At 37.8% G+C, this 25,528-nt stretch overlaps 1 protein-coding gene across 6 annotated transcripts in view; it reads right to left on the bottom strand.

Moving 5' to 3' along the window:
• Positions 1-25,528, bottom strand: part of SHF (Src homology 2 domain containing F) — a 149,879-nt gene that overhangs the window by 43,292 nt on the left and 81,059 nt on the right. For 5 of the 6 annotated variants that reach the window (XM_072148004.1, XM_072148003.1, XM_072148005.1 and 2 more), the window contains exon 4: positions 2,643-2,801. The exons of the other annotated variant lie outside the window; for it this stretch is intronic. In XM_072148004.1, the coding sequence (XP_072004105.1) occupies positions 2,643-2,801 (159 nt within the window). The remainder of the gene's footprint in view (positions 1-2,642; positions 2,802-25,528) is intronic. 6 annotated transcript variants of the gene reach the window in all.

The following is a 25,528-nucleotide window of genomic DNA, read 5'->3' as shown; positions in this document are numbered from 1 at the left end:
TGATTACAATTTTCTAGTATTTGTTATGCCAAAATAAATATAGATTTGCTACTCCTGAGAACCATAAAGTAGACTTCAGTGTATAGCATGTTCCACTCTAAAATCCATACATCTTCTGCTTGGAATTATAATTCATTGGAAGAGACCTTTTAAATGTAGAAGTCTGAACACACTAAACGCACTGACACACAGCTATGGGAAGTTAATGATCTGTATTAGACCATTAAAATGAGCTGAGAATATCAGACTTGTCTCAGGTCTCAGTAAAAATTCCAAAATGACGGCTTGACTTTTACATTTTAGAAAGCGTATTTAATTTGCTTCATGAAAAACTTCATGGCTAATTTTCCATCAGTCAGAGCCTGACATGATTTCTATAATGGATGGTGCCTCATTACCATCTTCATTATCATAGTCTCTATATCTGCATTTTTAATATACTATATTACGGTTGAATATCGCAGACCACATTTCCTTCCATTCATGGTTCCATTTAATCACTACTACAACAATATAAAGATGTACAGTATCTCAATTAAAAGACATATGTTTATAAAAAGTTTGATATTTTAAAACATGTACAACATGATATATCATATCTTATGTTAACACATAGTATATAGTAAATTATCCATCCAGATTTCTTGGTGTAAAGTTGACAGTGTATAACAGTAGTTGTAGGATAAAAATTGGAAATTTACATCACGAGCAATTATCATAAGTATAGATTTTTTCAGATTTCATCAATTGCCATGTATAGAAAGGAATCTACAACAATTCCCATCAAAATCTGCAGCAAAAATCATCAAATTTGAAAAGAATCGGCTAAATTGATGACAGATTATTGTTTTGTCCCGTATGAGCTACCATGAAATTTGCATGTTATGCAGGTTGTTTATGGAAGAATATGGTAAGTCAAACATCTAAACTACAAGGGTGAGAGAGAGAGATTTCTACATGCCCAATACTATTGTTCTGCATAGGTATGAGCTGAGATTGACAATTTGATGACAATTCGCCATCTGAAGTTTGTGGCCAGATTTAGAGCCACTTTTTACCGCTGCTCCCAAACTGAGCATTCAAGTGTTCTCACAAGGAAGAAAGTAACAAGCTGCAGCTAGACATCTCTGATGGTGGCTTATGTCTCTCCTGGGCAATGGGATGGTCATGCAGAAATACCACTGTGATCCTTTACCTGTAGGATGCATGGAACCAGAAGGTAGCAAATGTCCCTAATAAAAATGTTCACATTACAGGTTTTTATCTATTTTTGTACAAAACATTGTGCTGCTTTAACTAATATACAGTCTTCAAATATGTTATATTCATTATACCCAGTTATTCAGAACAAGCACCATTGCTCATAGGCCAATTATAGAAATCCCAGGCCTCCATATTTCTTACGTCTGTAAGTAATGTAAAAGCGGAGCTTCCAACTTAATTGTGAGGAATAGTGTTGCATTATTTAGTTACTACTCAGCATGAAAGAAACAGAGAAAAGGGATACAAATTGAACTTTACAGACTCATGAAGTCATTTAACAATACACATAAATTCTCAAATATACTGTACATTGTATGATGTGGTATTTGATATCCCTTGGCTATGATGACCTTGTTTCTATTGAATTGTAGAAGGAATTGAGGTGTGGGAGGTGTTTTCAGGTGGGTCCTTTGTATGATAGCACTCTCTTGGCTTGGCTGCCATTATCTAGAGGTCATTATCTGACTGTCTTGTAATACAAGGACACTATTTCACTATAAATAGGTACATCTGCTTTGTTAATACTGTAATGGTCTATTTTACACAAGATCTTTTATACTACTTATTATTAAATGCATCATTCCTTGTGTATAATATTGCCATGAAACTTCATAAATTCAGTTTTTTATTGATTTTGTCCAGCTTGATCCACTTTCATCTGCTCCATAATCTATAGCTCTATTACATGTACATTATAGGTCCACTATTCTCGGTCATAACCGATGGATTTCATGCAATGGACTGATGGAAATCATAAGCAGTCCAGCAAATATTTAATGTCTAATATCCATCAAGATGGACACTATTTCAATGTACATCTTGCCAACCATGCTCTAAATCACAATAAGGTCAGGGCAGTGTAGGAACATGGTTCTGCTCCATCACTCCAGCAATGTCACTGGTCTGTGATATTACCAGAAACATTAAATTTTTCTAGTTTGATGCTGCTGCTAGATGTGCTTGATGTGTACGGTCTGCCATATTGTTTACCGGGGCAGTGTATATGTACTGTTCTGTAGTCATCCCTAACCGTCAACTACATTTCACCTGTTAAGCTAATCCTGCTTTAGAGATCAAACCAATTAATAACTAAAGCATACTTTTCCTTAAGTGCTACATAGAAAATGTACTATAAGAACAGTAAATAACTAAATTGCACATAAAATTACCCAAGAATTAATCCATCCGTATCATTTTAAAAATATTTAAAAACTACCTAGAGTTATACAGTCCTAAGACAGAGACCTAAGATAATACTTGAAGAATCCCAGTTTATTTCAATAGCTATATGCACATATAAAATATACCCAAATATTTGTAAAAGTATGATGATCATCTACAGCACACATAAGCTTCATTTTGTACTCGAAGGAACCCACCATTGCTGTCTTCAAGGCTGTTCTGGGATGTTAAGTGTGGAGAAGATGGAGGCTGTTGGGAGAATGAAGTGCTGACGTCACTTTCTTGGGTGTTTGTACTGCTGTTCAGCTGTCCCACTGGTGGAGGCCAAGGAAGATCTTTGATTACTTTAATCTCAACTGATGGCCACATCAACAGGAGTGGAGACCGGCAGAAAGACAAAGAGGGGACAAAGACAGATAAAGATTGAGAATAGGTAAAGTAGCATAAGAAAGTTAAAGAAAGAAAACAGCTTTACATATCTCTGAAAACAGAAAAGTGGAAAATATTTCACTCATCTTGTACTAAAAGGGGTTATCTGGATCATTGATATTGGTTACCTGTCCATAGGATAAAGAATATTAAATTAGGGAGGGTCATACAGAAGACCAGGTCTTTGGAGCTACTGTATGCCTGGAACTGGAACCAACACAAAGTCAAAAGGACACTGTTAGTTCTGGCCACCAGAGGCGAAAGAAAACATTACTGCTGAGAGAATCCTATGACATTTTCAGAAGTGAATAGGGGAAAATGCGATGTGACAAGGAAAACCATGCCTCTTTTACTATCTTGGAAGGTACCCCCCTTAACATCAAACATGACTTTCAGGAAGCCTAATGACATGATGTGGGATTAAAGCCAAACCAGTTTATTTAAGAACAAACTGTAGACAAAACTGTTTTGATCTGGTTGTATCTCTTGAGCACAGCATAAGGAACTGGATTGGCTGAGTGTGAGGCTAAAAGTTCTGGTTAACGGCACTTGCAGGCTTGTGGAGACTTATATAACTTATATAAATTTATATTTCTAGGATAAGGATGCTCTGGCCAGTAATAAAAAGTGTTTTAGAAACCTAAGAAAATGGCAGACACGTGAGGTATAGGCGTGCATGTAGCATCAGTATATCAACTGTAACTCAAATTTGAAGTGGTATTAAAGTTGAGGGGAATTATGGGAACATATTGTAGCACAAATGGTCAAGGAACCACTGGTCTCTCAAGGCCAAAGAGGGGAAACTGCTGGCATGTCCTTACCATATTCATGAATAATTGATAGCCACAATATCCCTTTACAACCAAAATAAGAATCCTTAAATATTATAAATATTTCCCTATAAAAATATCTTCTCTCTCCTGCGCACAATGAAGTGATTCACTGTTGGACTCCTGGCGAGTCAGGTTTATGGGTTTTATAGAACCATATTAAAGATAAGAAAATATGAACCACCAGGGATCATAGAATAGGTCTTTATTAATGTCTCAGGAACATAACAGCAAATAAGCAAAAGATACTGAGTTGATCCTGAGAGGATTTCAGTCTGGACAGCCTGGGTGGGCTGGGTTTTCCACCTGATGGCGGTTATACTTTACAATATTAAATATAACAATCTCATCTTTCAGTAATCTATAGAAGCAGAGATAACGGCAGTTAAAGAAAAAAAAAAGCTAGAAATACAATTTCTGCCATTTTTATTTTAGCAGTCTGCGCCCCCTCTCAACCCGCAGCCTCTAAACAAGACTCATCTTCGGCAAAAAAGGACTCTTCTCTGGTAATTTTTAAATTACTTTGGAGGATTTATTATAGATGCACAGGTGAGATTTCACATAAAAGAGGTAATTCATACCCTACTTGTAGTTTAATGGGGTCTCCTGACCTCTAATCTAGTAATGGATTTGCGCTAACCCAGAAATAAGCACAGCATTTACAATATTACAAGTAAAAAAAATTGAGAATTTTTAAAATGCTGTAATTTTTTCTTTTTATTAAATTTATTATCCCCTTTAATAAATCAAACTCTGCACAATATTGGTCAATAGAATATTATATTAAAATATGCAACATGAACACATTCCAGTTAGCATTTTATATTTTTCCAATGCAAAGCTAATCTTCCCCAACAATGCTGCCCGTCCTGACATCTAGCATATATTCATCCTCTACATTCAGCTCTTTTTGTCTTTACAATAAAGAGGCTTTTTGTGCACCTGTCAGGGCTCACAATGAAATGACCGTTCATTATGAAAGTCACTGGCAGCCAGGTTTATTTTTAGGAAATCACATTTTATCCTGGCGCAGAAACTCTGATTAACTCAGCTGGGATTTCTTAATTAGTGTATGCAAAATTGCCATTTCCACAGCGGGAGATGGAAGGGGAAAATTACAGCTGACGTCACCTTATAATGTAAGTGTTTGTCTTTAGTTATGGAAAGGGGCTGAATGATATAAACATTTCCATAGAGAATTAGGAGTCGGGTCTGAACATTCGGCAGCCTCTGTGCAATCAGAATCAATTTGCAAACTCTGATTCATCTCTCATCAGGAAAATCTTCCCCTGCTAGGTAATTCCATATTTGGCTGCTCTTAACCCTTCAATGCTTTAGAGACTTTCAAAAGTCATGGCTAGACTATGTGGTCGTGTGCATCTCAATGCACTGCTTTGTAATTGTAAACTATAGGTTACGTTTTCTTTTGTTGAATAAATAAAATTGAGACATGCTACAATTGTTTAAGTGCAACTAAGGCACCAGAGAAAAAACTCCAACAGGCCCTAGATCAACTTTACATATTACATGTTTGTTCAGTTTGTTTGTTCCAAATGGTTGTCTCCCCCTCTCCTATGATGGCATGCAGTCTCAGGCCTCATAATACCGAATGTACAGAAGAAGAAGATTTTACACACTTACATATGAACTTGATAATATAAAGTAATAATCTAAAAGAGTTAAAACTCCCTCTGGTAAATGAAGTGATCCAAAGTAATGCCAGAATTGGCTACTCAAGACCTTCATTATCCTGTTGGAACGTGGCCCACAGTAGTAGTAGAAGCAATTAAAACCAAAATATGTCTTAAACATTAATAAAATAAGAAGGTTTAGTCAATACATCTAAATTAGATTGGACACTTTAACATGTAGATGTAAAATGAAACAAAAACATTTTACTAATATATGAAATTTGTGCTGACAAAGTGGTTAGATTATCAGGGTCCAGGTTTTTATACACTTTCATTTAGCATCTGAACATTCACTACTATCTAACACACAGAAAAATAAGAAGACAGATCAGATATGATGAGATCCATATAGCACACAATGACTATCTCAGCTTTGCTATCTCAGCCACAACATACACTGTCAGCTCTGCTGTGCCTCCCTCCCCAGACCTCATCTGTCTGTAGCTTGTAGAGTAAGTCTCTGCAAGCTGCTGTTTACTAGCAGGAAGTCTGTGTGTGTGAGTGCGTCTTGGAATGCAAGGGGACGGGCAACCGAAATGGTATACACCAGGTATTAGAGAATGTGTTATTTTGTTATCCTGAGTATATTTAAGAATCTTGTCTTCATGGGAATACTCCTTTAATATTCTCTTTAAAGAGAGTCATGCTATAGAATAGCATGGTTTATTGAACAGTGTTGAGGAGTTTAAGTCAATAGATTCCGGACAGCATCCCTACAATAAAAATGCTCAACTTCAATAGCAATAAATGTTTTATATTATGAAAGCCTGAGATTTTAGAGAGAACTAAAGATGTGGGCTTATAGGTGAAGCACCCTGCGTGGACATGTCTCTGCCGGCTAATACAGCACATTTTTTGTGCTGAAAAACTTGGCTTATACACGAGTATATACGATATCTGGTATTGACTCATAAGGCACACACAGGGTAGAAATAAAAACAAAAGGAAAAAAAAAACTATTTATTGCCCAGTAGTATCCCAGCACATAATCTCTCACCCATAGATAGAAATGCCCACACCCTGGCCTCGACGTACGATTTAGCTGCCAAGCCTATCATCATTTTTTGCATGAGACACTAAGATCTAGCCATGGCTAGTTGCTAGGGATAGGAGTTTGCCAGATTGGCGCACCAAACGGTCAGGTTGCAGGTTACCTAAACCCTGAATAAAAACGTTTGGTGTGCTCATCTCTAAATTTTATTTGTAAAAGACAGAGGGTTACATAATTTCCTAAACAATAATTTCTTGAATATCAACATACAGAGGAACTAATACGAGATACAAAATGGAACAAAACCTACTGCTGAAAGTGGGGTTCTTTGTAGAAGTCATTCTGAAAACATGCCATGTATTGTATGCATCCTTTACATTTTGAATATTGAGGTGTCAGACACTAAAAGTATATGCTGTAGGGGAAAAACCTGCAGAGCGGGTAACTTTGTGATTCAGGACTTTACTATAACAAGTCAATGAGATTTGGTAAATGTAGTAGGATCACCGCCAGCAAGTCTTTGGTGGCTAACCTATTGCAAATGTAGAAGATTCAAGTGTAACTAAACTTAAATGTATTTTATTGCACCAATGAATAGAGCATGTGATAGCAGTAAACTGCTCCACTGTGCCTTTATTCTGCTCCTACTTCCATTAAAATAAGTTATTAGGTTCCTTCATCTATGAACAGGCAAAAGATACAGGACAGAAAGCGAATTTACACAAACTGCTTATCTAAGGTAAAGGCATATTTGCTACGAGTATATATAACAAAGTTTACCGTTCTAATCTGTACTATTCATTTATGCAATTTTGTTAAATGTTTACTTACACTTTAATGTCCAAATTATGTATCTTCACTTGTTAATTATGGGGAACAGTTGTCAAAATAAATACAATTAAAAAAGTGGACAAAAAGCAACACATTTGAATGTAGTCTCCAATTTATCCTCAAACAGAACATAAGTCATATATGTTTGTGCCCAACATTTACAGTAGGTCAACATTCCTCCCTGCACTGACTGAATATTATAGTACTGGAAAGTTTATAGTTTAATGTTATTTTATTATAACTACATATAAAATACTTTAATGTAACACTGAAAACCGTAAAGGCAATTATATATTGTAAATTCATGTGTATTGCTCTATCCATGACTTTGCACGCAATCTCAGCTCATTCTAATTTCAGGAGATTATTGCCTTGGAGCCATTTGCTGCAACAAGCAACAATTTTCTTAAATTTCACCAACAAATCTCTTCCATTGAAGATAATGGTGCTGAAGGGTTGGATATGACACATAATGATGCTACATGCTGTGCAGCTGCAGAACCAAAAGTCGAATTATAAGAGCCTGCCCAGAGCAACTACTACTACTTTAGCTTTCATTTACTCAATTTGTACTTGGGAAAGATGTAAAGGATAACCCTGTATTAATTGCTTTGGCTGCTTTGGGCAGTTTTGCCATAAAACAATTTCATGTCTATGGATCTACAGCAATGGATATCATTTCAGAAAATAATGTTGTTCACTGTGTGCCGAGAATAGAAAATCACAAGGTCAAAATCTGGTAATATACAAATCCCACATGCCCAAATAAAAGAATCACGCGGTACTATATTCAGGGAAGGGATTTGGCTAAAAAAAAATCAGCTGTCAAAAGATAACAACATGTAAAATGGAGAAATCTTTATTTGCTTGAGAAGTAGAGCGGCACACTCCGTGTAATATGGAAATTCAATGAAAGTTATTTTGAGCTTTCCAGCTGTTTTGGCTTCGCCCTGTTATCATCTACTTTTTCCTGACTTCATCAGCATTTTGGTCTCCTAGCCTATGTTTCTATATTAGTAAAAACCTAACATATCCAGTACTAAATCCTGTAATGTAAGGAAGCAATACATTGTTTATGCTATATTAAGGAAATTAACAACATTTCATAAAGACAGAAAAATGTAAAATGGTGTTTGCCCTTGTCCGACACCTCCATGAAGAAGGTGGTCATCATGAAAACCATGTATTACAGTGCACATGTACCAAAAAGCTGATGTAATGCACGTGATGACATTATTTAACTACATGTAAATTAATAAATCTATTTTTCAGATGCCAAAGGAAGAATGGGATAGTTGAAATTCAATAGGGTAATTTATCATTAGGTATTTCTGGCGTTCTGCAGATGTCAGATTTATTACAATTTATTACATAATAAATTGCTGGCAGTTTTTTTTTTTGCTGTGTGCGATGTTTGCGACAGTCGCATGAAAAGTTGCGACATAAACCAGGGTGGGGACTGGCGTAATTTTGCGCCGAAACAGAAATTAGCGCCAAATAGCAATTCATGCATCCAGTCGTATCGTGAAAAACTAGTCTATGCAAATAATGAATTTGGCGCAAGCACTGTCCAATGGTGTCCGAGAGCTTCTCCTGTCACACCACATTATGGGTAAGACACTGGTCTTCTACTCTTATTTCCACCAAATGTATATGGGATATATGCACTTTGGAGATTACTTAAAGACAACAATTGTGCTAGGTGTTACCCTTTTGGTGGATATACCCCTTTTTGTGTTAGTGAGGTGGGCAGCTAACTCGGACCATTTATATTGGATTTCTTCCATTAACATCCATTGTAATTAATTTTATTTTAATATGTTAACTGAAAAAAATTTCTATTTAATTTTATATTTGAGAACGGAGTGGCTCCTTTTTTTCTTATATGGTATTGACACTGTCCAATGTTTATCTAGCACAATGCATCTATTGTGATCAACATTTAAAGGATTTTTTTTTAATAAAAGGATACAAGACTAGCGTTTGAATGCCAATTTTAAAGTTCCCCTGTTGGTGGTCCGGCACTCACATATCTACTAAGAGGCTCTGGTCTCTCTGTAAATACGGGTGCATATTCTGCAAGTTCTGACCTAAGACCAGGCCTTAACGGGCAGAATATTTTGCTAGTGTCTCTGCTGGCTAATTATAGCCATGGCTAGAAGCATCAATTTGCTGAATTGGCTGTTCACCTGCCAATGCAACAATATGTCTGGATCGTGTGGGACTGAACCCTGAACCGGAACTGAACATCAGGTCCGCTCATCTCTAGTCTGAAGTTACACTTAGAAAATATATTAGTTCTGACTGACTTATGGTGCCATTTTGATGTTTTTAACAGATGACGAGATGACGTAACTGGCGTCTATCTCCACTTGCCTCATGTCCTGCAATAAAAGGCTTTTAATAAGTACAAGCGTGGGATGAAAATTCCAAAACCGAGTCTATGGCGTTCCCTGAGTCACAGGGCACATCTGTGCAAAATTTTGGTCATTGTAAACAACGACGATTCCTTTAGCAGACATACATACACACACACACACACTCAGCTTTATATATTAGATAATATAGAAATGTATTATATAAGCTTAAGAAATTCCTCATATCTATATCATTTCAGTATATGATCATTTTCAGGTATATGACCTCAGTAATCACCGTGGTTGCTATAAGCGAAGGCTTCAGTATTGAGCGCCATCAATTTTGTTTATTCATTAAAAATTTTAAGACAACAAACATAACTGTGAAGAAATTGTATTAAAAACAAACAAACAAAAAAAAATCAATGAACTACGCCTGATCATCACAACCCAATACAATGGAAGATGAATTTGGCAGTTCACTTTGCAATAATTATTCTTTATTTTCACAAGGGATATTGTGCAGCAAGTCTACTCCGTAGTTAATCTGCATTAACATTTTACAGTTCGATGCCCTTGTCGCCAATTAAACCATTTGTTCTTCCAGTTCCTTATGTAGTGCAGAAGCCTGAGCATAGGATTTCAAAGGAATCCGAGAACCTGCAGCCACTTTACATTTCATTTAAGAAAGTGACTTTAACTGTTCTCTGAGGATACGGGAACAGATGCCTTTCACTGGTCTAGAGGCGTCTTAACCAAGTAGGGTGAATATCTTCACCCCATCACTGGTAGCCAATTAGAAAGGTTTATTGAATTGGAATGTAAAACCTGTATCCATCCACATCAGCTCGCTCCTGGAGATTGCACTACATAAAACTTCCATGTAATTTCATTATTTATACATTCAGCAAGACGAGGTGTCCATATTAAGCACAGCTCTGCAATGTTAAAATGACAACGAACTATAAGACTTTCTATCTTCTCATCTTCGTTACAGGTATCTTCTGCAGCTTGATGGCTACTGCGGCTCCCAGAAAGAGTGCAGTGACATTAAATACATGATCCATCACTTAATAACCCAGCAGGCGCAGCTGTCAGCCTGCATTTCTTAATCTCTCGCTCCCCCACACCACTGTTTCATCAATATGACGGGGTAGCTTGGTGTCACACTCAAGAGAAGGTCACACACAGCATTAAGAGATGAGAGCATGCATTCAGTGACTTGTGGACCTTCATTCAATTGGCTTTATCCTATTAGTCTGCAGCAAAGATATTAAGAAAAATGTTGAACAATTTTAATGTTCTGTTGTAATAACCTTCATTCACTGCAGTAAACTTCTGATGTAAAAATCCTTCCATTCTCCACATTATTTCAATTGTGTTGAGCAGGAAGTCAATGTTGTGTTTTCTTCTTTTATTTTTTATTAAACCCTGAAATCTGCTCACGTCTCGACTCGTTCCTAAAAAATGATAAACCTAGTAAATTCATCATGTATTTTATATCACTTTTAACTATATACTCTGCACAGCTTATCCTGCTCTGTACCATTCTGCCTGTTCCCTCTAACTAAATGGGAGGTCATGAAAACCATCCCTTTTAAACACAACCCTTTGGATGTGGATCTTGCTTCTTTTAAATATCTGTCACCTGGATAACAAAATATCTCACTTTTGACTAATTTGTTTATGTTTGTCGATTGCAGATTTTTTTCTTCTATTGCATGTCCAAGATTCTGGGTTCTGCCGTCTTGACTAAGCTCCGGTAACAGTAAACTCAGGGACATATGCAATAGTCTGGAGCAGGCTCACTGAGATCTGGGAAGAGTTTTCTCAGTATACTTTGTACGGAGACATCATCGTGCGACATCATCTATTGAGAGCTGTGGATGGGGTTAACTACCGATGACTACTGAATAGTCTACGATGACTGTGGAATGGCTAAAAAAAATTGTATTTTTTTAGGTGACAGATTCACTTTATTTATGAAGTATTGCTTTAAATTACTGGCTTCTTAAATTCTAGAACATAGAGTCAGGTGATCGCGTTTTCAATGGTGACTTCAACATTCAAGCTGCTGCTTGAGACACACATATGACTTGGGCTCCAGAAGCTGAATAGAGATAGGGAGTTTTTATTTATGTGATTTCTCATAAACAATCCAGCATATATCTTAGGCCTCATTCACATGAATGTATGCTAGCCTACAAACAGCCAGGTGCAGAAGAAAGGAGAGGTGAGCGCTACTGACCCCCTTCCCACAGTGTCTCGGTCACAGTGTGGTGAGACTTGAGAGTGTGGTGGCGAGACTTGTGACTTGACAGACATGTCTGACCATGTAGTTTGAATTGTCACTGCTACTGGTCAGAGATCCTTATGAATGGAAACTACATGTTAAGAAAAAGAATTATATAAGAGTAAAAACATAGCTATGGAAAATGTTCATATCCATGAAAAAGAACTTAGATTTATGACACAACACCACGGGTTCTCTATCCCTTGGGTTTTTATAGTTACTAGAAAATAGGCTGGGAACTGCTGAATACTCAAGCTAAATACAAATACTTGTCCTGAAACTGTCACTTAGAATATGAGCCGATTCTTATTTCAGAATAGTTTAATCACATGAGTTTGTCCATGTAATGAAGGACAGGGGGAAGTATAGAAGAACTAACATGGTCTCACTAATATGCAGAAGATTATAGAGATGTCAAATTGTACACAGTAGTATAAACATTAACACACATTTTAGAGGAAATCTACCACTAGTTTTTAGCTGTATTCAGCCTTAATGGGGTTGTCCGGAATAGACAAAAATCTAGTGGCCCTAGAAAACTTTTACTTACCCATTGTGGCTCTAAAAGTGTCCCGCGCTGTCATCCCTTGTTGTCGTGCGCCTGTTTGTTTACAGAGTTGTGCTGTAATCAATGCAGGGACTAGATCATAAACATGATATGATATGCTCTTAAGATACTCTTATTAAAAAACTGGCACAAAATGTCTGCCTAATGATATATCTCTAAAATTGTCTGGCAAAACCTAAAATGACTCATTGTAAACATACAAAAGATTTAAGCAAGTAAAGCAAATTTCCAGAATTGCATAAAATAGGCAAAAGCTAATGTCTATCCTCAGTCTGTTCTGTTTAGTATTTCCTGGAAAATGCAACAAAACAGAAGTACCTACCAAGGACGACACTTTTTAAGAAACATATGGCACTGAAGCTTATAAGCCATCTGTCTGCTAGAAACAAATGTGACCATAATTTGTTGTTTGCCTTACTCTTCTCATAGCCTTCACTTTGATAATTGCATTTATGTTAGTTAGCATCACGAAAACATCTAATGTACTTACAGCATCAGACTAGCCTACCAGAAAACTGGGAAACCTTCAGATGCACCCCAAGTCTTGTAGGTCATAAGACCAGCAGTCACAGTCCCTCCCATCTCCACTGTGAATATGGTGCCAGCTGTGGAGACTTTGTGACTATTGTGGTAGTTGTGTGGGCCCTATGACTATTGTGGCAGCAGTGGGGGTCCTTTGACTATAATGGCAGCTGTGGGGGAACTATGATGATAATGCTTAGTGTGGGGGGCGCTGTTGGTTATAATCAAATCACCCCCTTTCCCTATATATAAAAATAAACAAATTATATCATAAACATGTTAGATAATGCTGTGTCTCAAAATATCCAATCCATAAACATAAAAATTATTACTCCAGGCAGTGAAGCCTGTATTGGAAAATAATAATAAAAATTAATAATAAAAAATTAACAAAAGATAGTACAGTCCCCAAAATAGTAGCAATGTAAACGTCACCCAAAATTACATCTTCTCAAGGTCTCTGTGCCGAAGTATTAAAAAGTTATTAGCGGGAGACTAAGACAAAATAAAGAAACTTAAAAAAAAAGGCTTTACATTTTGTAAAATGTATTAAAACCTATATAAATTTGGTATCCCTGTGATCCCAAAGTAAAGTAGAGTTGTCATTTTGATCTCACAGTTAATGCTGTAAAAATAGTGTCCACAAGAATATGGCGCAAATGTGTTCTATCTACAACTTCATCACATTTGGAATTTTTTCCCAGCTAACAGTCTTCAGAAAAAATCGTGGGTCTAAATCGCAATGACAGAACCATTAAAAGCCTAATATACAATACAAGCACTGGGTGGCCACACACAAACAAACAGGAGATCACTTTGCGACTCCTCAATGCAAAACTATATTGTCTAGAAAAGCTGATTGTGTGACTTCCATAACTAGACATGTGCAGTCAAGGGAAATAAGATAGAATACCGTACAAGTTTTTAGAATTCAGTGAGACATCACAGTGATGAAAAGAATGTTGGTGTAAAACTGAACACAGAAGTGAGTTTGATCTTGGGAATATTAACTGACCTATACTAGCATATAGTCAACTAAGTACCCTTAACTAATGGAGGTAAGACAGTCGCTGTTTGAACCATTCTCAACTTCGGATCCTGATGCTGTTTTCTTGCTGCTCACTACCTGACAGTATCACCGCCTGGAGGTGGGACAACTCTCTTTTGAGAGCACAGTACAAAACGGTGGCCACCTCGCCTCCAATAGTCAGTCAACCAAGCCATCGCTCCCACCTACATTTACGGAATTGCTGGGGACACCAAAACTGTATCCCTATGTTAGCAGTAGACAGCTGGATCAAGGGCCATTCCAGTGACTTCTGGGGTCATCTCAGACGTGCATGCTCCATACACCCATGGCTTGTAACTTGAAGCAGCAACCAAAATCTCATCCTCTTGCCAGTGTACCCACCACAATTACCGTTCTGCAATACTGGGGAAGAACTTTTTATAATTAGAGCTACAAATAAAAAATAATAATTATGGATTTCTATAGAAGTGACACACCTTTTTTTAATGAATTTTGATACACCAAGCTCAAAAGGTTGGCCCTTACTATGCCTCTATAGGACATTTTTGTTATTAGGTTTGGACACCGATGGAACATGGATTGGATAAGAAGAACATTGTACAGCACTTAGAAACACACAATTACACAAGTACACAATTAATATAATTATGTAATAAGAGATGAACCAATTACTTGGCTTCCTGCTCTTAACCAATAATGTAAATATCCAGAGCATAACTAAAAAAAGCCAAATATGGACAACGGACAAAAATTAGAAGGCCACTATATGAAATGACTTAACCTTTGCAATCTGCCAGATCTATTAGACTTCAGAGCACAATGTTGTAATGTAGACAGTTTCCAATGCCCTTTAAGCAGATCTGATGCTAGGGTGTTAATGCATCATAGCAGCAATAGCTTCCTATTTCATAAAACATTACACAAAGGCAAAATCCCTTGGACATTAATGCAATGGGTGTAATAGATGTGGGAAAAATATAACATTTATTTGACAGATCTGCTATTGTTGTTTGCTTTATAATTTTATGTGACCATTTAGTTTAGGATACGAAGGTCAGTAATAGGATAGGTCAAAACAAAGGACTAGAATCTTAGGAATTAAGCAGTGTTCACAACAACATTAAAGTTTTTTTTCTCTTCCAAAATGGAGAACAACAACGTCAAATACGGATGATAAAATGGAAGCCTTTCCATCTGGTGTCCATAACAAGGTACCATGTTATAGACACAATTTGTTATGTGGTGCCTGTTAAGCTCACAGTTAAAACATTTAGAATGTAAATGATTGAATTGAAAACTGATGCAAAAATTTTCTGGCCTAATTATGAAAAAAAAAGAAAAAAGTTAGGGCAGCTAAATCACATCTGATTAGTGTTTGGTTGTAAAAGCCTTTTCAAACCTGATCATTAAAGGAATTCGACCCTCAAAATCAAGCAGGGGCACTTACGCATAGATCCTGGCACCATGACTGCGGTAATTTTCTTATATTTGTTATCCCTGGCCTCCTTCCTTCCAAAATCAACTTTTAAAATTATGCTAATTAGTCAAAAGGGCTCTGGGAGTAGTTACCAGAGCCTCTCCATGCTGCAACAGACAGGAAGAGGGGAAGTGCTACTGTGTAGTGTAACAACTGGTGACGCCACAGCACAAAGAGGCTACAGTAACATCCCCCATAGCCCTTCTGGGTCATTAGCATAATTTTAATAGTGGATTTCAGAAGAAATAAGGCCTTGGATAAAACTATAAGAAGATTTTCACAGTCAGAGTGCCTGGATCTATGTTCCCTAACTTATCCAGCAGGATTTTGATTGTAGATTTTCTGTACGGTGTTAAGTAAAACATTACTTTTTATATCAAATATTTTATCTTTTAATAAGATCACAGCTAGCAGCCACAGGATGCAGCATTCACATTATGCTTATGAGATCAAGCTATTATGGGGCTCATGAGCCCAATGATCCCACTTTCGCTTAGAGTTTAGAGTAGTAGAGTAGAATAGGTAATGCGCCACTGAATACAGTTATTGTGAGACATAAAAATATATAAATAAATAATAAAAAGTCGGATCAAAAGACGCAAAATAGACCAGGGTGGGCTGGTGTAAAGTTGCGCTAAAACTTGAGCTAAATGGAAATTTGCACCAAATCGTAAATCATGATTCAGTTCTATTGTGTAAACTAGTCTTTGCACTGTACTATATTCATTCGGCACAATGGAAAGTCGCAAAACAGCAATTGTACCACAACTGCTTGTAGTAGATGTCTACATACATGATTTACAAAGAAAAATGTTTCTACTAATAAAATCCCTAAACTGCATTTACTGGGCTTTATTAAATTGGCAGCCTGTGGTTTCCTAATGAAATATAATGAATTGTGACTGTCTCCATACGCATGAACACATATTCCTGAAAGTAAAGCAATCTAATATAGGAGAATGGAAGGACATCTTTGTACATCCTTGGGGGCCATGAGGGAATATTAGTCAGCAATCTTAATGAATTAATTGGTTCAGACTAAAACACAGATTTTAAGTATGGAAAACTTGAGCCCATATGAATTGTAAAACACTCCAAACATTCCTATGTAGCAGAGATATCCAGCCACTTGTATTTAAAGTCTGTGATTATAGAACACTAAAAATCTGATTTTTCTGTGTTCCAAATCTTGTTGAAATTCATTTTAGGAATTAGACTGTAAAAGAAGTTAATTCACTTTGGCACATTTCTCGCTTGAGCTGAATATATTAAATTCTTTGTATAGAAAACTTAGGATTCAATGAGATAGATGTTCACAGTGCACTGTATTTGCCAATCTGGCAACTGCAGGAGACTTTTCTTCTATTTTTAGTGGATTAAAGATAGCCAGCTACTTTACACTAGAGCTCTCAAAGCAGAAAAATGACATTACACCAAAGATATATTTATACTACATACTCACAGCTTACGTTTTGTGGTTTCTTTTAAAAAGTACCATAATGTGATATAATATATATACATACACAAACACACACACAGTGTTGCACATTTACTAAGGGTCCGTCAGACGCATTTTTGTTGGATTTCCCAATTTTTTCAGTTTTGCACTGAATTGCCCCGGGTTTTTGGGGCACGCGATCGGATTGTGGCGCATCAGTGCCGCCTTTCATGCGACACAAATTGGGGGACGTGGCCGTCGGACAACCCGACTGATTCGGACAAATCCGCGGAATTTAAAAATGAAATTGTGTCGCAAGATCAGCACTCACATGCACCGGGAAGAAGGCGGCGAACTCCGGCGGACCTCAGCGGGGGAAGCGACAGATGCAGGAAATTGGACGCACGATCTTAGTGAATTGCGGCAGCTCTGAATCCTCGTCGGGCATTCCGGAACGGCGTCGTCGACGGGGTGGGTAAGTAAATGTGCCCCAGTGTTTCCCCGAAAATAAGACAGTGGGGTTCATTTACCAAGGGTCGCGCTGCTCACTTTCATCGGACTGTGTGCCTTATTCAGTGATTACACGGCTTGCACAGGTATTGAACTTGTGTCTGCACTGGGATTGTGGCACACACAATCCTTTTTTGGTGCTGCTGTGCTGGCTTCCATGGGGTGCCATAGGGGCGTGCCGTCCGACGATCCAACCGATTAGGACTGAGCGCGGAATTTAACTTTCAAATTGTCACAAGCCAAAGAACTTACATGCACCACTAAAAAGATGGTGAACTCTGTCTCTGAGTGGGGAAGCGACACATGCAGGATATTGGGTGCACAATCTTAGTGAATCATGGCACTGTGCATTATCGTCTGACAATGCACTTTCAATGCACTACAGCAGACGTCTAAGTAAATTTGCCCCAGTGTCTTATATTAATTTTTGCTCCCAAAGAGGCACTAGGTCTTATTTTCAGGGGATGTCTTGCTTATCCATGAACAAGAATTCATATTTATTGTTGATCAAAGATAATCATCATTTATTGCTATATTATATTCATGCCATCATTAACCTTAGCATAACCAGCCAAACTCAAATCCATCAAGAAATTCTTGAGACTCGGTTTCCATGTACAACAGCCTACAGTACATTTACTTCTCTTGATATTTATAAACAATAAGCTATTTTTTATTTAAAGACAGTCTGGAACACCCTTATAATTGTCCAAACACTTAATTCAATCAAGAATTTATGGACAAAAAGGAACATTTATTCATCTCCTTACAGAACGTCATCATAACTCTCCAAACATTGAATTTCATGTTGAATCTCTTGTGATGCCAATTCTCTGAGGCACCAATTTTGTCACTTTCCTTAGATGAACACTTTGTCAACCCTGCTAGTCCAGGTATCTGCATTTAGCGCATTTGCAACTCAACTGCCAGTTTTCAAGTAATAGAATCACTAAAACTGTACGGGGGAGATGTAGCAATGGCTGCTGCTAGGTCTTATTTTTAGGGGAGGCCTTATATTTCTAAGCTCAATAATATTCCACTAGGTCCTATTTTTGGGGAGTGTCTTATTTTAGGGCAAACAGGGTATTTTATTGTGCCAGGCTTCTGGTCTGTGAAGCAATTCTAGAATACAGCAGTATGAGGACACTTCCCCTGTTCTACGGGTTCAGCTTTAAAAAACATATGTATGATCATACAGGATCTGCAGGAGTGATGTCTACACCTGGATGTATCGTCAAAACTGTTGATGCCTTTGCTTTAAAGTACAAATGCTAAGGGTCATTTAGTCTTGGTGACTATGATGTGGAACATTCATACTCATGACTATTTATTTATGAGGTCTCACTTTGGATAGATTTATAAATGAATCATAATCCACTAATTTGAGGCTTTGTCCACAAAAGTGAAAAAAACAGCAGAAGTAGAAGGAGCCCAGAGGGAACAGGTCTCTCACCATTCCTCTGTACCTATATACTACAGATTAATGCTGCTGTACTAAAAAGAAGTGTCACTTACATAAAAGGTGAATAGGATTGTTCATGCTGATTATTGAGAGGCAATTGACTGTTTTGTCAGGTGTACCAAAGCAAATGGTTTGCATCTAAATATTAATAAGACAAAGGAAATGAGAACTCATGTAAGTTTGTAAAGAACATCTCTCTCATAGTTACAATGATGGAAGATGTATAGAACTATACAGATTTATGCATCTATAGTAACAATTTCTAAAGATTTTGTAACAAAGTAAATAAGAAGAGTATATCAAGGCGGGGTTTCTTATAAACACTGTGCTCTAATAATGTGTGCATTATTCAACTTTGCATCTAATTCCGAGTGAATTGTTTTCAGTAAGCCTTAAAAGGAGTATTCCAAAATAGGGATGATTCATATTTAAATAGGTCATTAAAATCTAAAATTTTTATGTCATTTATTATTTTTTAAAATGTAGTTTCCGTTACCAGAAAAGTGCTGAGGACATATACCGTAACAATGCAAATAAATGCTACAGGCCCCTTACTTTGCACTCTGGCTTTGTCTCACTGTAAAAAATTGTAATATATAAAGTGTAGTGTGTATATATGTGTGCATATGTATGTATGTATGTGTGCATCTATGTGAATCTGCACCGTTGCGTTTATCACTAAATTTTGCACAGCTGTTCCGTGTTTCTGGGAACATCATAGACTGGGTTTTGTGTCAAAATTTTACCCCGCCTTTTCCAAAATACACTTATTAACCACCATATACAGCAGTGATGGGCAACCTTTTGAGCTTGGTGTGTCAAAATTCGCCAAAAAACCGAGCATAACAAATATGTATACTATTTAACTTCTAGGGTACTTTAACCGTAGGTTGTCTGATTGATCCTACCATGTACTGCCATACTACAGTATGGCAGTATATGGGGATTTTCCCAATCATCTATTACTATGTGCAAATCGCACATTGTAATAGATCGGTTACAATCAGACAGGTGTGGAAATGCTTAGTAACCTGTGAACTTTCTGTCATGAAAGTTCACAGGTTATAGCGAGGGCGCAGGCGCCGCTGTCTGTATCTCCCTCATGCCCTCTTGGCATGGAGAAGGTGTGAGGAGCAAAAGATTCGCAATGTCTGGGCTTGTACATCACAAAACTGACACACAAGCCCTGATGACTGTCTTCTATCATACAGTGCACTGACCTTACTTCTATATGATGAGAGTGGTTGTCCTCCCTTGCCCTGCTGTGGAGATGGTCAGTGTAGAGGTGGCAGCTGCTGGGACATCACACAAGGCAGCAGTGATGTGACCTCTGACTGTGATGCCATCTTCCCCCCACCACAACTATCAGGAGCTGCAGAGGAGCCTCCTGGGTGTATGGCCGGGTCACCTCTCCTGCTGTGCCCCATGCTGATACCTGTGCTGACTGGAGACACTAGGCAAAGGTCACACATGGGGAGGGGCCGGCCCGGAGGAGGAGGGAGGAGTGCCGGAAGCTCAGTGCAATCTCTCAGCCTCCCGGCTACTGCACCTGGTCATGTAGGATGAAACTTAACTCTCAGGCAGCCGTGTGTCAGTGAAAATGGCTACGTGTGTCAGCACTGACACGCGTGTCATAGGTTAGCCATCACTGATATACAGGAACCATAGTCTTCTGGCTGTTGTGCGAATTAGTAACACATCACAGCTCAGCTTCTATTTTGCTTCAGGTCATTAATATGAGCTCTGAGCTGTGATTGGTTACTTTAGGCAACGAGAATAAGACAGCTTACGTGTTAGGTAATATATGGACAGATAGACAAAGAATGAACGACAGAGCATGACAGACAGAGAGTGATATAGCGATAAATAGGTTTGTTTATTTTAGGTTTTCATTGCTGTTGTGTATTGTGTGTTTTTATTTATCAGATGGTTCAATGGGTGTTCTCATAGACATTTACATTTAATTTAATTCATCTGTCATATAGATATATTTCTTTAATTGGACGTTATTAAAATATTTACCTCCGTAAAGGATAATTTCCGATAACTATAACCAAGTTGTTTCTTAAAAACTAGATTGTTGTCTTTGTGCAATCACTACAGCAGAGGTGGCCATCTCCAAAGAACAAATAGTTTTTGCATATGAAATGTCCGGAAGTTTCTGCATGTCCCACAGTCATCCTGTGGTAATGAACACTGAACCCACGTGGTTGAGGAGTGCTTAATAGCGCATATCTGGCCACTGCTGGAAGAGTGCAGAAGTGGTCGTATCGAAGGAGGACTATATGGTTTCTAAGGGACAACATTTCTAAGGGAAATCATCATACAGGAACAATTTTTAATAACATGCAATTGAAGAAATATATTATATATAAGCTAAATAACATTAAATGTGAATGCCAAGATGGGAATTCCCTTTTAAGTCTTAATGCTTTTATGTGCATATGTTTCAATTTAACCAAAAAAGTACATATTAACTAAAACAAGTGTTACATTTCAATAAACACACAATTGAGCCGACCAATGTCTTTGGAAAGAATTTATCCAGTGAATCCATGAATTATTTTTGCGTGAATGATCAAAAAGGACTGTTCATCTCTAGGGTCAATAAATATGTAAGGCCTATTCTTTCCACTGCAGCAAGCGATATGTACTAAAGTATGTAGGGCTAGGACACTGAAATCAATAATGTTCGGCCATTATCTTATTTGCTTAGAACATATTAATCCTGCATAACATTATAACAATACAGAACACAACAAAAAATCTACAATTCTAAACTGTACAAAACTAAAAATAATGATAGAAATGTTTCATATTTGAACTCCTAGGAAATTTAATCACACACAGACATTGCGTCTACCCACAAAATTGGTTATTGCAAATGAACGAGGCTTCCTATTAACAGTGTCTCCAGGAATTAGTCAGTGTAATGGGAGCTAATGAGATTTCCCATTCACTTAGAAAAAGAAAGCTGAAGTCTAACTGGCCAGAACATGTTATTGTCATTTCTGTCAATGACAATTTGGCACAAGCTTAATATCTACAATATTAGTTTAGTAGGGAAGAAATACCATTACAGTAATAGTTTCCTTAGCTCCCCAATATAGAACTGAAGAAGAGATTAAAACCAGCAAAGAGAAAAGAAAAACATGATAAAGCGGTGGGTCTCATGAAAGACAATCACTTAAATATGGGATACACCACAGTGGTTCATAAATCTCCATAGGTTGGGAACTTCTACCTAAGCATTTTCCATAGCAGAAGACATCGACAGCAATCACTTCATTAAAAAATTGTATTACATGGTTGCCATTTAGATTATTTCCATAAGTACTCAGTTCTTTAATGCCAATATAACATATTATGGCAAATATATATGGGCTATACATCCCAAACCACACAGTGGTATTTGGCTGGATTTTCTTCTAAAAAATCTGGGTCACATACCAGGGAATAACCTGCCATTAGGCTTTTCAACATCAATTTTGACGACCATGCCTTGTATTCTGAGTAGCGTCTGCCGAAATTACATGACAATATAATGCCGGTAGCCTTTTTTCAACAGGCAGTGGCCTCCCATTGATTGTAATAGGAGAGGGATTTTGAGAGCATTACTATTGAAATCTGTGACAAAATCCTCCATGTGAACTGTACCATGAAGTGGTTTTCTGTAGTGTAAAGCAGCAGATCAGAAAAGTGTCACGAACCCACTGATCATATCAAGCATTTAATGGTTGCCAGTTCCTTGTGATGTTGTAGTCTATACCCCAGGAATGTGACACTTGCTAAACTCTTACATATTTCTTGAGTTCCTTAAAAAGAACTAGACTGTGGTAATTGACCTAATAAACGCCTAACAGTATTTTCCATGTTTCCATGTTTCTCCTGGTGCAATATGGTGGCATCACCCAGAAAATCATCTTTGAGATGAACAAGTTGTATAAAGTCATGAAGGTGGAAAGTTTAGCACAGAAGTCATGCTCTCCTTGCCACAGAATGTACATCAGTAACCGGCTCTAACGAAGCCCAGTGAAGGATGTCAATCACAGCAGAGGCTGTTCTGAGGTTCTGAGGCAAGGAGAGGTTGACTTCTCTCTACCACCATGTTGGGCTGTGGAAGAAACACAATGGGGGTCATTTACTAAGGGCCCGATTCACGTTTTCCCGGCGTGTTACCCGAATGTTTCCGTTTTGCGCCGATTTCCACTGAATTGCCCTGGGATTTTGGCGCACGCGATCGGATTGTGGCGCATCGGCGCTGGCATGCACGCGACGGAAATCGGGGGGCGTGGCCGAACAAAAACCCGACAGATTCGGAAAAACCGCCGCATTTAAAAAAAATTAAAAAATGTGTTGCGAAAATTGCACTTACCTTCCACTCAGCCCAGCTCTGTGTATTCCAGTGCGTTCCGATGCTCTACAGCGCAGCAGCTCCACCTGGTGGACGGCGGAGGAACTACCTTAATAAATCCCGGCCGGACCCGAATCCAGCGCAGAGAACGCGCCGCTGGATCGCGAATGGACCGGGTAAGTAAATCTGCCCCAATGTGGATGGTGTTAATCTTGACAACTTACTGGTCATGGTTTATTAGATCAGTTAAAATTTCGGCAAACTAAAAAAAAACAAACAAAAAAACCCCATTTTTTTACATGTCAACAGTGTTGATATACTCTTAATTAAGAAATGTAATTATATATACATAACTATAATATGTACTATATGTATAAAATGCATACATCATTTCCATCTTTATGTTACAGTTTAATTATTAACTGTACCTCATTCTATATAATCCCAAACTTATCCCAAAAAGAATGAAAAAAAAAAAGTTTTTACGAGTGGAAAATATGACCGTTTCTTAAAATGGTTACATCCTCTACATCAATGCTAGAAAACAATAAAAGTGCACAGAATACAATTTTTTCTCATTATTTTTCTTTTATTTGAGCTACTGTAAAACATTTCAGTGTACCAAAACCAGACAGGAGGAAGCCATTTGAAAATTCAAGGCAGGCAGATACAGTAGGTAGGGTAGGTGACAATGTATGCATTACTTGATCGTGCTTTACCAGTTATGAATGAGCTAAACATTTGCAAGTAAAATATTTTCACAAACAATACATACAACATTACATCACGTACTACAAACAAGTCATTGTTCTGTATGCAACACAAGCTCCCAACTTGTTTACCTAAGGGATACCATACTTCTAATGTACTTCGGGAATATAGCCTAAGACTTAGGCTAGCCGAACATCAAGTAAACAATGCTAAAAATCTCTGTTGCATATTACATGGAACAAAGAATAGGGTTTTGAATCCACGCTATCAAGCAGCCAGCAAAGGAGTCTTATTAGTGTCGTCCCTTTCCCAAGTTAACCTTGGCACATTTGGGACAGTGCCAAGGATGGGACTCCATGCATCATAGTGATATACGTTGTAAGGATTTCCTTCGTCCCTTCTGTAACTGTGATTACTGTTCAGTGCTGCTGTTCTAGAGGGAAGAAGGGACCCCCTGTATCATACATCACTATGAAGCAAGGATTCCTGTCCTCTACACCATCTGTGAAACAGGACACTGCACGATTTGTAACTCATGGACAGACCACAATAGTCTAAAACTGCCCATAATTTAACCAAGAGTGTAAGTCTAGGGAACTTTATGTGTAGCTTAAAGGGGTATTCTGGTTACTTATTTAAACTAATATAGCAATCATGCTATATTTGTGCTATGTTATGTTTGTCTTCATTTTCATTTACCATTTTGTAAGTATTTTCTTTCTATACCCCACCAAGGCCCAGAGCTTAGTAGGCTGCTCAAATCTTCAAGGTGACACTGTCACTTTTGTCTCATCCTGTCCCAAAGCTCTAGAAACTACATTTCCTATGTGCCCTTGCTGCCTGGCAATGTGTGTCTGTGTGCGTTTCTACTGGCCAACTGTAAAGCCACGAACACCACATGGTCGTGGCGAGATCAGTTCAGCTACTCCCTGGTCCCATGTCCTCTCTTGCTCCGGCTGACTGTTGATTGATGGAAAGATATCCAGATTAGACTGGGAAGATGCCCAGTGCGCATGTACGACCACGAACAGAGAGAAACTACGGGTCATAACTATGGGTAACTGGAAGAAAACATTGGCCAGGGTGTACCTCAAAAGGTATCTATTTTAGAAGAGAATTCTTGGAAACTTTTATTTACATTATAATATGAATCCTCTCATGTAGTTCAATAGCACAAAAATCGATTGTCTGCAATTTTAGCCCACTGTGAGTAAAGCACACTATCGGCTGACTTAGCTGGGTATGAATGAGAGCAATGAAATTCCACATATTTTTTTTTTCCAGACAAGAATCATCTAATTCGGGAATATAGCTTAAGTATCTGGTTTACAAATTAAACAGTCACATTAATTAAATTAAATAGTCACATTGTATAAATAGATAGAGAACAGTCCAGGCAAATGGACTCAAGGATTCAACAAACATCCCTCCAAACCGAAAAATCCAAAAACATGCAGAACTACAAAAGGTTCAAGTGAAAGTATGTAACCAAAATTCCACATTCCGTTGGCTTGAAACCCATTGGAACATTGCATATTGGATTATTAGACAGAAGGCTAACAGATAGACTTACATACATTACATTCCAG

The sequence above is a fragment of the Engystomops pustulosus genome, chromosome 4 (assembly GCF_040894005.1).
Source record: "Engystomops pustulosus chromosome 4, aEngPut4.maternal, whole genome shotgun sequence".
NCBI classification, from domain to species: Eukaryota; Metazoa; Chordata; class Amphibia; order Anura; family Leptodactylidae; genus Engystomops; species Engystomops pustulosus.
The sequence above is the reverse complement of the archived record's forward strand: the minus strand, read 5'-3'. Positions and strand labels throughout refer to the sequence as shown.